Raw genomic sequence first — 18,261 nt, forward strand, 5'->3', positions numbered from 1 at the left:
ACAAGTGATGCAGTAAGAATGAAAGTCTCTGCATTGGATCTGCTTTCCACAGGCAAGGCAATTAACTTTTTTGGACATCGGTTAGAGCAAGAAAAAAGGGTCCCCAATGGGGTACTTGGCTTTAGACGTTTTCTGCTGAAATTCAACTTCTGGTAGCGACAGACTGGCACATGTGTGAACTGCTTCTACTACGGTCTCCATGGCAAGAAAGACTGATGTAATTATGCCGGCTGCCTTGCTTTACAGCACTGACAACCTGACATCAGACTACTGGTGACAGCAGCTGGCACACAAAAACATTGACTCTGGTATTCGGGCCGACCGAGGGCTACCACAACAGGGATAACCCACAGGTGATGACTGCAACAGTGAAACACGAAGAACATCAACACTCACTTGATGTCGAAGGGTGACAATCCTTGGTCTGGTAATCTGGCTATTTGTACACTGGTGTCTAGATGGGCTTCAGTAAACTCTATCATTTGAAATGGCTGAAGATTTGACTTTGTGAGACTGACTGTTATTCTCAACAGGGAGCACAGGTGGAGTAAGGAGGCTCTGGCTTGAATAAGAAGATTCCTAATGAGAGTTGTTAAGATCAAATCTTCCAGATACTGAACACCCAGAACCCCTGCTGTCTGAAATGACATACAAACACTACCATGCATTTGGTGAGCTCCTGGGAGGCTCTGGTGAGACTAAAGGGCAGGGCCATCAGATGAAAGCAGATTAATCTCCAGGAAAGTCTATTTTTGTATAATATGTGAGTTGGAGCTCTATCAAGGATATCCACCTATCCTTCCTCAACAAGGGCAAGATTGACTGAATTGTGGCCATCAGGAATTTCATCTGTTTTACATACTGACAGAAGTGAATGAAGTCCAGAATGGGCCTAAGGTCCCAATTTTTTTTTGGGGGGGGCTCCAAAATGGAGCTTGAGTAGATTCCAGATGAGTGCTGATCTCTTGAGATTCTCCTGGATCACTTGTTTGTCCAGCAGCTTTTTTATTTCTTGCACTGCTGCCATCTATTGAATGGGTTGGGTATTAGGAAGTATTTTGAACAAAGGGGATGGTAAAGAAATGGATTTGTATAGCCCTCTGTTATGACTCTCTGCAGCTATACATCCTGGATGATGGATGTCCAGGCCACCGGGTACAAAGATAAGTCTTCCCCATTTTGACTGCAGAGTGCGTCAGTCATGCAACCCTTCAGGAGTGCTGAAAAGGCTCGTCAGAAAGGGGCCCTGAAAGCCTGGGTTCTGCAGTCCACCTGTGCCAAGGGGGGTGGTGTCCATTATGATAGGCAACCCCCCCCCCAGCGGCAGAGGTGGGAATAATCATAAGAGGCATCTAGGGCAATACTTTGGGACTTCTGGAACCACAATTTCTTACCTTCTTTTTGGCTTCTAGAGACAGTCCATGGAAGGATATTAAAACTTATTCCAGCAGCAGACAAGGTCGTGCCTTCTTGCTTACTTTTAGACATCACCACTTTCATTTTAGTTAAAAAATAATTTGAACCCATCATAAGGGGCATTAATGAAGGAAAGATGTCTTGAAGTGTTCCATGAAGTTACAAAGATGAATCCAGGTATGCTGATGAACAGCTATTCCTGGGCCATCAGCCGCATTAGAAATAAGGTGGACAGACACATTTACAAAGGATTGGAGGGGTGGCTTAACTGCATGCTGACTGCTTTTTTATATTTTGTAGACAAGCAGCCAGAGAGGAATTTGGACAGCTCTTTTGCAATGCCACTCTGAAAATGTGTAACATGTACAAGATTGTTCGGCAAAGGCTGGTGAAGCATAAACCCAATTGCCAAACCTGCTAAAAACCCTGGACTCCCTGTGAGGGACAGTGCAACTGTTGTCAGCGAGGTATATTTGGTAGCTGACGCTACCACCATAGAATCTACTGCAGGACCCTTGCTCAAAAAAGGCCCATCTTTAGCAGGAACTAAAATTTTGTCAGGTTTCCAAGGGATCGGTTTGACCACATCTGGTTCCTTTCATGCCCTCCTCAAAACCAGGTCACCCAGTTCATCAGTGAGACAGACTAATAAAGTAGTATATGGGGCAGCCCCAAAAGCCTCAAGAAATACGGATTCCTCCTAGGAAGGAGCGTCTGTGGACCACCTCCCTAGCAAAGTAGTTTGAGAATCTCACCAAAGGAAACACCTTTAATGGGGACCTGGGGGATCCCTCCTTCAATAAAATCAGTATCTTCAGTTACAGACTCTTGAGGAGAGTCCACATACCTCCTTTTGCATGAAAGCTTTCAGTGACCGTCTCCAGTGGAATGCTCTGGGGAAGACTCCAAAGCAGACAGGGAGTCCACAATGTGAACTGCCTAGGGACTCTAAGGGGCCTGCCTGCCCTGAAGTGACAGGAAGCAAGGAGAGAGGACTTGAAGAGCTCTGTGGGGGCAAGGGAAGATTTGAAAGAAAGAAAAATTGCCAAGGACTCCAAAGATAACCACAAGGCATTCTTTAGCTATGTCAAGAATCTAAGTGGCAATTCTCAGATCTACTCGGAGTTAGTGCAGAATGGCACAAAATACAATGAACCGACTGATATCGCCAACATCCTGGCAGACAGGTTCAGTGCAAACTTCACCCCTCTCTCACCCCCAAAAGAGCCCATAACCATACCAGAAGAATGTAGTGCCCCTGAAATAACATACACTCAGGTTAAAACAGCCCTCTCCAAAGCCAAAAACACAGCATCAATGGGACCGGATGGTGTCCCAGGCTACGTCCTACACGAGCTCAAAGATGAACTAACCCCTCACCTAAACACAGTGTTCACACTCAGCCTCTCCACAGGCTACGTGCCCATAGAGTGGCGTACAGCAACGGTTATTCCACTTCACAAAGGTGGAGCCACAACAGACCCCGGGAACTTTTGCGCTATAAGCCTGACTAGCTTGGTCTGCAAGGCTATGGAGACCATCATTATGGATCTCATTAACAGAGACACTGGGAACCTCCAAACACTAGACCCTACCCAGTTCGGCTTTGTTAAGGGCAGATCATGTCTCCTAAACCTGGTGGACTTCTTTGAGACAGTTATCAAGGCCATAAACAAAGGGAAAGGTGGTCCTCATAGCCTACCTAGACATTGCAAAGTCCATTGACACCATTCCCCATTCTGGTATTATAGACAAGCTCACCAGCCTGAACATAAACCCCTACGTCATGAGATAGGTTGCCAGCTGGCTCATGGACAGAACCCACATGGTAAGAGTTGCGGGAGCTAGGTTTGACTCTAAACCGGTTATAAGTGGCATTCCCCAGGGCTCAGTCCTAGGACCCCTCCTCTTCAGCATATACTTCTCAGAGGTACAGGCAAGCACAGGATGACTATGGCTGACCAAGTTCGCAGACGACTGCAAACTAGGGGCTATAACTGACTCTCTGGCTGACACAGACATCCTCCAAAAGGGTCTCACTGAGACAGATACCTGGTGTCAGAACCATAGCCTCAAGCTAAATGCCAAAAAGTGCATAGTCATCCCCTTTGGAAAAAACAAAGTACCCGCAAACTACCACATAGGTGGTAGCCCCCTAAATATGGAAGACATAATAAAAGATCTGGGGACCCAAGTAGACAGTAATCTCTCCTTTGATAATCACATTGCCAAAGTGGTTGGAAAATCCTTCTATGTGGCCCACCTGATCACAAAAGGGTTTGCATCCAGATCAAAAGAGGTCATTGTGCCCCTCTATGTATCACTCATCAGACCCATCATAGAGTACAATGCCCCATTTGGGATGTACCTTACAAGACATCTGCAACAGCTGGAAAGACCACAGAAGTACCTCAAGAGGATCACTGGCCTAAAACAGATGCCCTATGCAGCTCGACTGAAAAAACTCCAGTTGTACTCGATTGCATACTGCTTACTCAGAAGTGATCTCTGCCTGACATACAAGGCCATATCCATTTTGATGGACATGCTCCACCTAAAGAAAACCATATCCCCTCGAGCCACATGCTCTAGGGATCTAAACCTCACCACAACAATAAATAGGACGTGCTGGAGGGATAGATTCCTGTCCAAGAGACTTCCCATGTTCTGGAACAAGATTCCAATCTACATTAGGCAGAGCCCCTCACTAACACTCAAGAGAAACCTTGACGAGTGGATGGGAAACAGAAAGTTTACCCCAGGGATCACTTCAATGGCTCTGCTGGACAGAGGCACACGGAACTAATCTAAGAGGATGGCAAATACCAACACATTCCAGCTAGGCTTATAAATGCCTTTGGGCAAACAGCCTAGTACCTACCTATGAACCAGGTAAAGGAAGCCTGTTTTCCAGACAGAGAGCATTCTTTTGAAGACCTCAAAAGCTGATGCTGCTCTGTAGGAATTAAGGATCCTGTCAAAGGAAAGCTCTCAGAACTCATCTGGCTCAGTTCTGAAGCAGATGTCAAAGACCAAAGTTCTGAGTGGAAGTGACTGCTCTGAAAATTTTGGAGTCGACTTGACCCTTACCCAGCAACACCTGCTCCCAATGACACCTTGAGATCCAAGACACTTGGTCAATGCTGACCATTTCTTCCACCCAGCTGACATAGTCTAGTCCTTCCCATGCAATGCAGGCTGAACACGGGATTCGCACAGATCCAGGTGCTCCAAACCTGAAAGTCTGACCTGGGAAGGAGTAACAATCACAGGGGAAGGAGGAGCAACTCCTGAGCCTCTGACAGGAATTGAATTTGGGAGAATCCCCAGCTGGATTAGGATTCTCAGCAACTTCATCATTGTCCACATCCACTTCAGAAAGGCTCCAGGAGTGCCACACTGATCTTAGGCAGGATGATGTGGAAGAGGGTCTTAATACCCTATGAAAGGAACCTTCATCTAGGGGCTAACCATTTCCAGAGAGAACCTGGGCCCTGTGAACAGAGGAGTGGGAGACCAAAGTCTGACAGGCTCTAGAGCCAAGGCTAAATGTTTCATAGAGGAGTCCTGCTCCTTGCATCTCTCCTTGTATTGTTCCTTATCCTTTTCCTTGCTCTACCCCCCTTCACCCTTATCAGAAGTTTTCTTTGTGAATTGGGGAACAAGAAGCTTTACCTTAAGTGCAAGTTTATTGCTCCTCTCGGTGATGGCCTTGGCTCCAAAAACAGCAGAGATACAGCAGTCATCTTTGTCATCTTCCCCTTCAGCAGTCTTAATCTAAATGCAAGGCCCTAGATAATACACACATTTTGTATGGGCATCCTGTTTGGGTACTTTATGCCCACATGAAATGCACTTTTTAAAACCAGAGGGCTTCTCCACCATCTTGTCACTAATGGGGGAAAAAACAAGACTAACCACAAAAAATGAAGTACTAACAAGAACAGCAACAACTCACAATACTCAGAGAATGACAAAGTCAACTATAAGTCACCAAAACAACTTTGAAGGAAGGAAGGTAAGGAGAGAAACTACCCTAAGTTACCATTAAGTAAATATAAAACAATTGTTTTTTTTTGGTAGGAAAGGTAAGAACAAACAGGAATAAAATTATCCCAAAGGCAAAGCAGAAGGAAAAAAAAAATCTTATCTGACATCTATTGCACTGAGCCAAGAGATCTGCACCTGTAACAATTAAGATCTGAAGTAATGACGGAGGATTTTATGGGTAAGAGGAGGTGGCTGAGCCTTGGATCTAAACTCAGAGTGGCTGAAGTCTTACTCAAAGTACTCCTACATTGTGGATGGACTGAACAGACATCGGATCCTAGGGTTATAAAAAATCATATAAATCACAAAAGGTACGAGCCTAAAGAAGAAGATAGAAAACACATACCAGGATGATACAAAAGCTAACAGAAATAGGGTCTTCAAAGAAAGGAATTTCACAGCTACTGTATCTTCTGGTTCAAATGGAATTGGGTGGGGAGCGAGGTGTGGGTAGTGTCAAATGTTCTAGGAAGTGAAGATCCCAGGGGTGGGTGCAGGACATGTAATAGTGGGAAATGTAGGAAGATGCCCATTAAATAGTCTAAAGAAGTTTTGACAAGTCACTACTATGAAACTCGAAATGGCTATCAAATATACCTTAGTCATACCATAATGTAACTTCTGTGTATAAAAGGAGAATGTCGTGGGTCAGGTCCAGAAGCAATATTGTGGGGTCAAAAGATTTAAATAAGACTTGCAATAACAACTTCCACATCACTGAGGAGAGTTTAGCAACATAATAAACATGCAGAACATTTATGGGCTCCTTTTAGACCATCGTTACAGAAGGAAATAAGCAAAGTGGCTCTGGCAATTAAGGGCATTCAGTAGCCCCTAAGCCTAATATTGAAGAATTATGCAAGACTGTGTCAGCAGGTAGTATTTCAGCTCTTGGGGACAGTTAAGGCCCTGTTTCTCATATGGGGGGGCAGACTTTCAGGCCACTGGGATGAGGGCATTTTCTGTCCCTGTAGGCTGACTAAAGCAGCAGGGAAGTTGGGGCACAAGCAACCTCAGTGCTTGCCTGGATGATGATCTCCTCAGGTAGATAGGAGACTCTCCTCTCCTGTCCCTGTGGAATGAATGTGATTAAAACCTACCAAAGGAGGAGGGCTGATGAGCATCAGGCAAGAAGGGAAATGAAATGAAGAAGAAAACTGTCACATTTTGAGAGAAGCAGAGAGTATTTTCATATGGATTATGTGTGCAGGGAGTTAGTGAACTGTATTTTTCAGAACCGAGTTTGGACCTACTCAGCAACTATTGACATACCTGACTCATATGTACTCGCAGCATATATTTACATCATGTAACATAGGAAAATTGGCTGATTTTCCTGTATGCGACAGCTAGACTGCATTTCAACAATCAAAGGAATTGATACATCATAAATAGTGTTAATCTACAGCAGAAGACCACAGCCATTTTTAGACGAAAATGTAAGGTAACAGAACACAGATGGCAATATTATACAGGCATATGACTTCCAGCTATCAAGATGGCACAGGAACATAAAACCACAGTTTCAAAGAACACAAAATTACTCTCAGTATGAGGTCTTTATCCCAAGTCAGAAAAATTTATAACTTCTTTTCATGTACTAATTTAAGATGAGCAGTTTACAAACAAAAATAAAATACATGTTTTTCACACCAAGGCAGTATCACAGCTTCTAAATTCTAGTCCTGTTTTTAGGTCCACCAGGGCTTCAAGCACATCTTCATGAATGGCTCTTCAGATAAAAATAATACATGGGCAAATGTGCTGGACTGTAAGATTGCATCTCTCGGGCTCACAAAAGGAATCCAAGTCCTACTGGACTACTGCCTTATTCACACCTGTAAGCAGTACAAGAAAGGTAAACAAAACAGTGGAAAAGTTGTAGTTTTTTGTTTCTAAATACAAACTATGGCTTTTAAGTGAACTCCCTGCAAATATACAAGTTTCCATATTTAAATGTTTGTCAAGTTAATCCAATAAAAGGGAAGTTTTGGACTGTTGAGTCCAGGCGACCCGCAACATCCATAGACATCTTCATCTATTGTTCTGCTGCCATTTCCTGCCAAAAAGGCAAGCTTCACATGGCCCGAGAGTCCATAGCTCTTTATATTCCAATCACAGAATGTTCTTGGCAATGGCATTTAGGGCTCTAATTTTGACTACATCTGCAACCTTCACAGAGTAGTCAGATGAAGACGCAGAAGCACAAAGACTGACATTGGTATTCCTAAAAAAATGACAGAAAAAAAAATCAGTAGTAATAATAATCATAGCATCATACTTTTTATTCAACATTCAATTTCCTTTTACCCAGCATGCTAGTTCAAACTGCTGTAGGATAAAGAACTTTATCAGTTTCACATCTTAGAGGAAACACTAAAATGTATAGCAAGTGCATTTCAGGTTTTCATTTGCTTTATATCCTACATATACTACCTTTGCCACTAGCTCAGTATTAAAGTTAGTTGAACACAAATTATTTTCCATTAGTTCACCTGCCACTTCAATACTGCAGTAAAGGATTGTAACATCATGTACAGGTTAGCAAATGTCTTTTGTCACTGGAGTAATTGTGATACCAGAATTACTACATCAGGCAAATTCTGTTACGATATACTCAACACAGCAGAAGATAGTTGAATAACAGTATAACTGGTGCAAGAATTATAGGATATGACTATACATAACAGCACTAAATGTTTGAATAACCCCATATTTACTGGAATAATCAAAGCTGTTAACTAGCTTCTCTAGTGCAATCCCTTGATCTAGTGTCCCTCAACTCTAAAGTGAGGAGTAAAATAAACAGAACCTCTCTACAATTTGAAGATGAAAAAAAATGTTGAAACTGTAACTAAACCTATTAACCTCTTCTTACACATGTAATAAGTAGCTTCCCTCAGTCAGAATACCACATACAAAACATAGAAGGCAAGTATGCTGGCAGTCAGAACGCAGGCAATACTAGTGAATGGACAGCAACTACTACCCTGGATACATCAGTTCAGTAGCTGACACAGGAAAATGAGGATGATGACAAAGATCCGTCTCCAGGCTGCAGACGGATCAGTCCCTACAACCCAAGTTAAAAACAGAAAAAGAATTCTGACAGAAGTTCTGAATCAAGAAGAATATGTTTGGCAGCTAGAAGACACCAATGAAGGCAACATTCTAGATGTCCTCAACCATTTGAGACAAAAATTAAAAACACTGAGGTGAAATCTCCATCAGCCAAAAGTGACCATGCTACAGTATATTTCCTCTTAGCTATTGCAATGGACACCCAGTGGATAAAGACATCAGTATAAGAATACAAGTAGCTGAAACAGGAGCAAGGATCTAGGGCAATGAGAAGTGAAGGGGCAAATTTGTAAAACTTTCACAGACAGCATTCAGAAAAGTCTGTATAGCTGTTTATCCAGGAAAATTGGAAGTTAAAGCTCAGCAGTTGGTCACACATCAAGGCCAAGAGACATGCAGATAAACAGGCAAGGAAGGCGAAGGCAGAAATGAAAAGGAAACTAGCCCATGGGAGAAACTGAGGAGGGAAGAGTTTTTTTTCCAAGTACATTTCAAACAGGCAGGAGATGGACATCAACCTAAATAGGCTAATCAAGGATAAAAGGGAGATGACCAGAACATCACTGATGCACTGAATGAGTTTTCTGTCTCAAGGTTAAAAGAAGAAAAAGAAGTGCTAGAAAGGGCAGAAGGCAGAGTAGAGTACACATGACAGCCACACTCCTAGCAATACTATTCAACCTTAGCTTCCGTGAGTTTTGTACCAAGAGAATGCAGAACAGCAACAGTTATTTCCCTGCATAAGGAAATAACTTTCATGGACCTAGGCAATTACAGACTCAGTCTAATCAGCCACATATATAAAGCCATGGAAAGAACCATCACAAAATGAATCAATAAGGATAAAGGGAATTGCCAAACACTAAATCAACTTCAGCTTGGATTCTTCAAAATCAAGTCATGCTTATTAAACCTGGTGGACTTTTTTGAAGAGGTCACCAAATAAATGGACAAAGGCAAAATGGTACACACTACCTACCTTGACCTGGCCAAGGCTTATGATAAAATCAGTCACTCAGGCATAGTAGAAAAACTTAACTCCTTTGTCACCTACTGGATTGCCACATGGCTCACATACACGACACAGGAAATCAAGAGAGGGGAAGCTACCTCCATAAAAAGTGCATTTGGTGCAGGGACCTCTCTTGTTTGGCATCTACTTCTCAGAAGTGAAAGGCCTCTGGCTAAGCAAGTTTGCAGATGACTGAAAGCTAGGAGGAGTGAGTGAATCCCAAAAGATTTAGCCAGCCTACAGGAAGTCTTGCCCCAAACAAATACAGTAAACTCTTAGTTAGCTGGAAGTACTCAAGCAACAGGCACTCTCAAGCAACTGGCAAAAAAATAAAATACAGTACAATTTTCATGTGTTGCACTTTGTCGTCGCCCCCCCCCCCCCCACCACACACACACAGAAACACACCTTACGTTTTTAGAGTTTTAAAAAGGAAGACAGGAATAACTTCCCTCTCTCCACAACCTGAGAACAAGTCAAACCAAACAAATGGTATAGGGTACAGTATTAGGCCTATTTTTAATAGTAATTCAAAAACTGCAGTTATCTGGCATCTATCAATCCCCATTGGTGCCAGTTAAGAGTTTACTGCAACTTGTGCCAACTCATGGTCTACAGCTAAATGCAAAAAAAAGCATTACTGTCTCCTCTGGAGCACTGACTCACTTTGGGGAACTACCACAGTAGCAACAGACCTGTAAGAGTTAACCCAGAAGCTTGGGATTTGGTAACGTATGTGCAGCGTGATCAAGTCATGCAATGCTAGAAAAGCATGTGTTCTCCTCCAGGGTAAGGAATTCTTATTGTACAGCTCATACACAAGGGATTATTTCTAGATCCAGGGATGATGTTATCTCTCTTAGTCAACCCTCATTAGGCCAGTCTAAGTATAATGACCCCTTTGGCATGTAGCTGTCCAGGCACATGCAACAAATAGAACACCCACAGAGATGCATTACAAAAAGGATAAAAGGCTGAAACAAGATGTCCTCCATGGACTACTTCAAAACTCTCTCACTATATTTATTCTCTTACAGACTGCTAAGATGTGACCTGTATATGGCATAAAAGACATCCTCCGACCCATTACTGATGGACTTGGTTCAACATCCACAAGTCAAACGGTTTCAGAAATACTCAATCCAGAGACCTAAATCTCTACTGCAACATTAACAAAATGGTTTGTTGAGACAAGTGCATCTTGCACAGGATACCACTGCTCTGAAAAAGACTCCCAATCCATGTAAAATAAAGTTCATCCCTGACCACATTCAAGAGTAACCTGAGCCAATGGATGGGAAATAGGAAATGTATTCCAGGATTCCCCCTGCACTACTAATGGACAGAGGCAGCTCCTAAATGCTTTATCCCAATGCAAGGGTCCCCTACAAATATCTATGCTTTGATCTAATCATTACCACTAAAGTAATGTATAAATATGGGTCTACTTCTTTTGACCTAACTGTCATTTGCCTGACACTCATTTGCCTGAGACCAAATGACTGAAATTCCATTTGCCTGACACTTCATTTGCCTGACACTTCAATTGCCCGACAAGTATTATTAGCAAGAAAATGGAATATGCCCCCTTCCCCACTGCAGTGCGACCCTGGAGTTAGAATATATAGTTAGGGGGGTGGGGGGCACAGACCCCCACAATGGGGGGTGTGGGGGGGCAAAGCCCCCCACTTACTTTTCTGTTACTAAGCAATATTACATCAAAAGTTAACAATATCATATGAAATGAAGTGGGGGGCTGTGCCCCCCCAACTATATATTCTAACTCCAGGGTCGCACTGCAATGGGGAAGGGGGCATATTCCATTTTCTAGCTAATAATATTTGTTGGGCAAATGAAGTGTCAGGCAAATGAATGTCAGGCAAATGAAAGTTAGGTCAAAAGAAGTAGACCCATAAATATAGACATTGGAAAAGGGTTGGATGACTCTAAATTCCAATGGAATAAGTTAATTTTAAGCACCAAACTGGACAATGGCTTGGCTTAAAATGACCTACAAGTACAGTTAGTCCAATACTAATGTATGAACATATGAGTAAGATGAGAGATTGACGGCAGAGTAGGAAGGAACTGCTAAGCTTATAGGAGGACAATTACAGCGCACTTGCCGATAATTACAAAGCAGAGTACTCAAAAGCCTGTCTAAATAAATATTCTTGGTAGAGCCATTTACAGGAATCTAACAAATCTCCAATCAGTGCGGAAGTACCAAATGAAAAGAAAACAGCTTCATGTTATCCCCCTTGCTCAAGAAAGATAGCAGAACCAATCCAAGTAAATACAAGCAAGTTAATCTGACATCAGTGGCTGGAAGGTGACATAGGAATAAAATTACAGGAGAATGGTGTAGCATCTTTTTAAACAACTATCAACCACAGGACTAAAATTGGCACTGCTTCATTGCCAACAGCAGTTGTCTGTCAAACATCCTGCAGTTCTCTGATTGACTAACAGGACTGCTGGATGAGGAAGTGCTGGTCAGTGTGGTCTATCTGGACTTTATAGTGGTACTTATTTATTTTTACATTTCTTAACTGGGTTAGTCCGACTGGGCCCAGAGAACCCCTTTTCAGCAGAGACACGAGGAAAAAAGCTCCAGGAAAGTAATTTAAAAAAGTACGAGAAAACCTAACAATTCAAGTTGTAAGACACTTAGTACAAAAACAGAGAAATATACAGTACGAATGTATACAAGGCAAAAGTACAGTATTTTGTGAATGTAGTAGCAATGTTTGAGAATAAGAAGTTATGTACCTACCATAACGTTCCATGTTAGTTGTCTTCTCTCGCCTTCTTTCTTGCTTGATGGGTTCGGAGCCGATCCCTCGGCGCCGACTTGCTAAGCTCGAGAGTCACTTTTACCAGCTCGAGGCAGCCCCATATCCCATGATGCAAGAGTACCCAGATCTCGTTTGCTGACAAAGGGCAATAGCACCAAGCATAAAATACTTCCCAAAGGAAGAAAGAAAACTTACAGATGGAAGAAGGACCAGGTCTGAATGGTCTTCAGCATAACAGTTTCTGATAACAAGGTCTGTCCAGGCCAGGGGGAAGGAGGGAGGTAGTGTGAAAGAAGGCGAGAAGACAACTAACATGGAGCGTTATGGTAGGTACATAACTTCTTAATGTTAAGTTGTCAATCTCGCCTTCATTCTTGCTTGATGGGACCGCGTCCCTAGCACCTCTATCCTGGGTGGCTCAATGGAACAAACTCTTGAGGACTGTAGAGCCAAAACTGGCTCTGTCCCTGGAGGCCAAGTCCAATTTGTAATGGGAAACAAAAGTGTGAGGAGTAGCCCAAGTGGCGCTGCACAAATAGTGTCCAAAGGAAGTCTAGCTTGAAAAGCTGTAGAAGTAGCTAAGCTCCTAGTTGAATGTGCTTTAGGTTTTGAGCACAGCTGTTTTCCCCTAGTATAAATTTCAGAGATGACCAAGAAAGCCATCTGGACAAGGTCACTTTAGAAACAGGAAGGCCTTTTTATTATCCGCATAGGAAACAAAAAGTTGATCAGATTTTCTAAATTTTTTTGTTCTGTCCAAATAATATCTAAGTTGACGGTGGACATCAAGATAATGTAGCTTTTGTTCAGCTCTATCTGAATAGTTAGGGAAAAATACAGGGAGATCAATGGATTGATTCAAATTGTTCTTTGAAGCGACCTTAGGTAAAAAGGTTGGGTTAGTTCTCAAAGATACACTGTCTTTGTGAAAAACCAAATAGGGGGGGTCGAACCGAAAAAGCATGAAGTTCAGACACCCTCCTGGCAGATGTAATAGCCACTAGGAATAAAGTTTTCCAAGAAAGATATTTCAGGGAACAAGAAACAGCTGGCTCGAAGGGGGGAAGAATCAAGGATGTCAGCACTAAATTTAGATCCCACTGAGGAGGAGGATTCCTGATTGGAGGCTTTAGTAGGAAAATTCCTTTCAAGAAGGCCCTGCAGAGCCTATGGGACATAATATTATGATCTGCTATCCCGACATGAAAATTGGAAATAGCAGCCAATTGAACTCTGACTGTGGAAGAAGAGGAGCCTGCATGAAAAATCTCTGCTAAGAAGTCCAGGACTGCCTGAACAGGGGCAGTAAAAGGATCAATATTCTGGGCCTTAGCCCAATAAGAGAAACGTTTCCATTTGCTTGTATAAATCCTCCTGGTAGAGGATTTTAGCGTTACTATGATGTCTCTAACTGGGTTAGAGATCAAAGGAAGCCTGGCTAAGGAAGGAAGTGGAGCAACCATGCTGTGAGGTTGAGAGAAGGGATTGACTGGTGCAGCTGACCGGATTGGTGAATCAGAAGATCTGGCAATGGGTCCAGATGCCACGGCTGCACCAAAAGGTGATGATGGAGGAACGGGAACCAAACTTGTCGAGGCCAGTAAGGGGCAATGAGAATCAATTTGGCTCTCAAAACGGTAGCTTTCTGGATCACCTGAGGGATCAGAGTAAATGGAGGGAGGCATAAAGAAGTCCCTGGGGCCAATCCTGGGTCAGAGCGTCTGGGGGATGGCCTGATAGAGGGAAGAGGCTGAAGAAGTCTGGGCATTTGCTGTTTTGGGGAGTAGCAAAAGATCGCAACATGGACCCCATTCCAGAAAAATCTCTTCCGCTATAGATTGCTTGAGAGACCACTCGTGAGGCATGAGAATAGCTCTGCTCAATCTGTCCGCTACAATGTTGGTTTTCCCAGGGATATGCGTTGCTACCAGAAACCGATGAGAGGAGATCGCCCATTGCCATAGTCTGAGCGCTTCGACACAAGGGGTAGGACTTGGTTCCGCCCTGTTTGTTGATATACCAAACTACAGACATGTTGTCTGTGTGGACTGCAATTGTCCCTACGGGAAGAAAGTCGTTGAGGGCTTGCAACGTTAAAAGCACTGCTCTCATCTCCAGGACATTTATGTGCAGATGGTACTCGAACGGCTGCCACGCCCATGAACCATCCTGCCCTGATAATGACCCCCACCCGATCAGGAGGCATCCGTGGTGACAGTGGCTATCGGGGATGGGGGTACAAAGTACCTGCCTTGGTGAACCTGAGGCAATGTGATCCACCAAGCAAGATGCTCTTTGCATGTCTGTGTCACCAGAATCTGGTGACGCATTGGAAGTTGCTGGTATGACCATTGTGTGAACAGCATCCACTGAAGAAGGCGCATGTAGAATCGAGCCAGGAAGAAGAGTAATGGCCGCAGCCATGAGACCTAATACCTTTAGAACCATTCTGGCCTGTACTTTCTTGCTGGCCAGAATGATCCTGACATGACTCTGAATGTCTGAAACTCTTTGATCTGTAAGGGTAGCTGACATCCGAACAGTGTTTAAGTTTGCCTATGAAGGTAATAGACTGGCAGGGCGATAAGGATGACTTTTGAAGTTGATTGAGATGCCCAAATGAGAACAAAGGTCTATTGTGTAATCCCTGGCTTGTATAAGCTGATGCCTGGTGGTGGCTGACAGGAGCCAGTCGTCGAGATCGGAAACACCTGGAATCCTTGGCGTCTCAGGTGAGCCGTGACCACTGCCATGCATTTGGTGAACACTCTGGGGGCTGTAGTGAGACCAAAGGGCAGGGCTCTGAACTGGAAATGACTGGACCCCAGCCGAAAGCGGAGAAATCTCCTGGAGCGTCTGTGAATTTTGATGTGATAGTACGCATCCTGAAGATCTATTGAGCACATCCAGTTGTCCTTCTGTAAGAAGGGCAGAATTGACTGAAGAGTGACCATTCGAATCTTGTCTTCCTGACAGACTTGTTGAGTCTGCTGAGATCCAATATTGGTCTCCAGTCTCCCGTCTTTTGGGGACCAAAAGAACCTTGAGTAGATTCCGGGCTCTGAATGGTCTATTGTAACTGGCTGAATGGCTCTTTTGCAGTAGTTTTGAGACTTCTAACTCTGCAACCTCCCTTAGACCGGTGGTACGTCTGGAAGGGAACTTGAGGGAAGGACTTTCCTCGAAAGGAATTATGTAACCCTTGGATATGATCGACTGTACCCATCTGTCTTGAGTGAGGAAATGCCAGGCTTCTGGGTACAGTGATAATCAACCCCCGACTGCGTCCAAGGAGGGTCAGCCGGCAACACCTCAGGGATGCTGAAAGGGCTTGTCAGAGAGGCTCCCTGTTTCCCTGGTTTTTCGGACCCCCTCTGCCTCTAGAGCGGCGTCTGTTGTTGTTACCCCCTCTGCCTCTAGGGGTAAACTGACCACGTGAATCCGGCGTGACTCCTTGGGATTTACGGAACCACATTTTCCCACCTTTCTGTCCTTTGGGATAAGGTCTAGAAGGGGTGGAAAAATGGACTCCAACAGCAGAAAGAGTCTTGCCGTCCTGTTCGCACCTGGTCAAGGTTTCCTTCACCTGAGGGCCAAACAAAGCTGACCCGTCAAAGGGAGAATTTGTGAAGGACGCCTTAAAGGGATCCGCAAAATCACATAGCCGAATCCAGGCTTGGCGTCTAAGAGCCACACCTGTACCTGCGGCTCTACTCGCTCCATCCGCAGCATAAGATATTAGCCGCATGGAGGAGTTTGCAATGGAATTGAGGGTTCCTAGCTGCGAAGCAATTTTTTCTTGAGCCCCTGCAGCTGTAGGATCCTGAACTACTTCACCCAGCTCCTTAAGGATATCCCTCTGGAGTCTGGTGAAGTGACATAGGTAATTCAGCGAGCATAGCAAAGGTCGCTGAGGAAAACATCCGCTTACTACCTATCCATGGTCCTAGAGTCCTTATTAGGAGGATGGACGGGCACGGAAGGATCTGCAAGTTCCTTTTGGTGGCCGCAGCCACCACCATGGCATCAGCGGGGACACCCTTAGTGAGGAATTGCTTGTCACACGGGCAGTGATAAATTTTGAAGGCCTCCTAGGGACTGGCTCTACAGAGTCAGGAGCTGCCCACTTCGTGCAATAACCTGCATAAGGGGTCGAAGGCGGAGACACCCAGGAGGTGGAGGGCCGAGATCCAAACGCCTCTAGGTATACTGACTCATCCTCAGAGGGATTGTTGGTGGGCCAGTTTCCCCTCTGTTTCAGGAGTTCTAGGATGTCTGAGAAGGAGACATCCTCAGAGGGGATCTAGGGGATCCCTCTGACTCATCAAAGTCAGTATCCAAGTGACAGACTCGGGAGTCTACATGCTTCCTCTTACAAGTCCTCTTCCTAGGAGGATCTCCCGAAACATCAGGAGAATCCTCGGAAGAGGGGAAATTCCCAATGGGGAAACCTGAGGCGGAGGATCTCTGGGTCCTGTAGCAAGAGAAGTGGCAGAGATGTCAACAGGTACTATAGAGGGAGGAGCTACGGGAACAGACTGCTGACTGATACCAGTGGCCAGTACACTCTTCATCACCTCGAATGCTCCCCTCCCAGGCAGGTCCGAGAGAACCCGCTCCGAAGAGCTAGGAACTCCAGGGACCACCGAAAGGGAAGTCTGCGAGGCAGAAGTGGGAGCCGAGCTCACCAAGGCCGAGGGTCCAAGGGGAAGAGCGGGTTCGGACAAGGGTCCGATGCCACTCACCCCGGAGGAGACCATGGAAGCCCGACCACCGAATCCCTCTAAGGAAAGTCTCAAAGAGGAGATAAGAGTAGAGGCTGAAGGAACAGAAGGGGTATCCGTCCTCCAGCCGTAGCAGTAACCATTCCGAAGACTCCAACTCCAAGCTCTGGGGTAGAGTTGAAGGAGGAACTGTAACGGGGTGTGGACCAACAGTCGCCTGTTGAGACAGACTATGTAACATTTGGGCCAGTACCTGTGACTTAAGTAATCTACTGACCACTCTCTCTAGGTCATGATCTGACAGTCTGGATGACCTTGAAGATCGGCTCCGATGGCTCCGTTCCGAAAGAGGTGAAGCCGGAGCCGAAAGTATCGGCTCCAAGGAAGGAGACCTCCACCTCTTCCTGGAATGAGCCATCGGAGCCGATACTATAGATCCTGTCGGAGCCGACTTCGGAGCCGACAGGAAGTTCGTATCGGCTCCAGCCAGAGCCGATACAGCCACCAAAGTAACGGTGTCGGAGCCGATCGGAGCCGACACTGATGCCTGTGCCACATGGGTGTCGGAACCGATCGGAGCCGACACCGGTGGTCGATACAGATTCGGCACCGATAGCCATCGGTGCGAAGGCTTTAAGCCAGAATCGGCTCCAGCCGAGCGATCTCGACTGAACAGTCGGAGCCGAGGCCGAGGCTTAGACACAGAAGCCTGGGCCTTGGAAGATTTTGATTTAGATGGAGCCGACTTAGCCGGAGAGCCCTCCGGCTTAAGAAGGCCCCTAAGGATCAGTTTGTTGCGTCTTTCCTGCAGGACTCTCTGGCTGAAGGAATGACAAATAGCACAGGAGTCCTGCAGGTGAAGAGGCCCCAGGCAATACAGGCAAGAAGTGTGACCGTCTGTCAGAGACATCTTCTGACAGCACAAGTCACACTTCTTAAAACCTGAGACCCTCTCCTTTGACATGGTGCTTAACACAAACACACACACACACCAGTCAAAAGATTAACTTAAATAAAATACCAAAAGGTATTTGTATAAAAAACACACACACCCTAACAGGGAGGGATGGGATGGTAAAGTTTGACTAAAATAAATTAGAAAGACAGGGATTTTCTGTCACAAAATGTAAATAATTAACTAATAACTAATAATTAAGGGTTTTTAAGAAAAGGGGCTTAA

The 18,261-nt window shown here is 44.7% G+C and overlaps 1 protein-coding gene across 3 annotated transcripts in view; it reads right to left on the reverse strand.

Annotated features, from left to right (window-relative positions):
* Nucleotides 1-7,010: 7,010 nt before the first annotated feature.
* The window catches only part of CUTC (cutC copper transporter), a 720,869-nt gene continuing 709,618 nt past the window's right edge, over nt 7,011-18,261 (reverse strand). For all 3 annotated transcript variants that reach the window (XM_044056718.1, XM_044056716.1, XM_044056717.1), the window contains one exon: nt 7,011-7,693. In XM_044056718.1, coding sequence (XP_043912653.1) covers nt 7,641-7,693 — 53 coding nt within the window. In that variant the 3' untranslated portion in view covers nt 7,011-7,640. The remainder of the gene's footprint in view (nt 7,694-18,261) is intronic.

This window comes from Protopterus annectens, chromosome 14.part0, assembly GCF_019279795.1.
Source record: "Protopterus annectens isolate FY-2018-M chromosome 14.part0, PAN1.0, whole genome shotgun sequence".
NCBI lineage: Eukaryota > Metazoa > Chordata > Ceratodontiformes > Protopteridae > Protopterus > Protopterus annectens.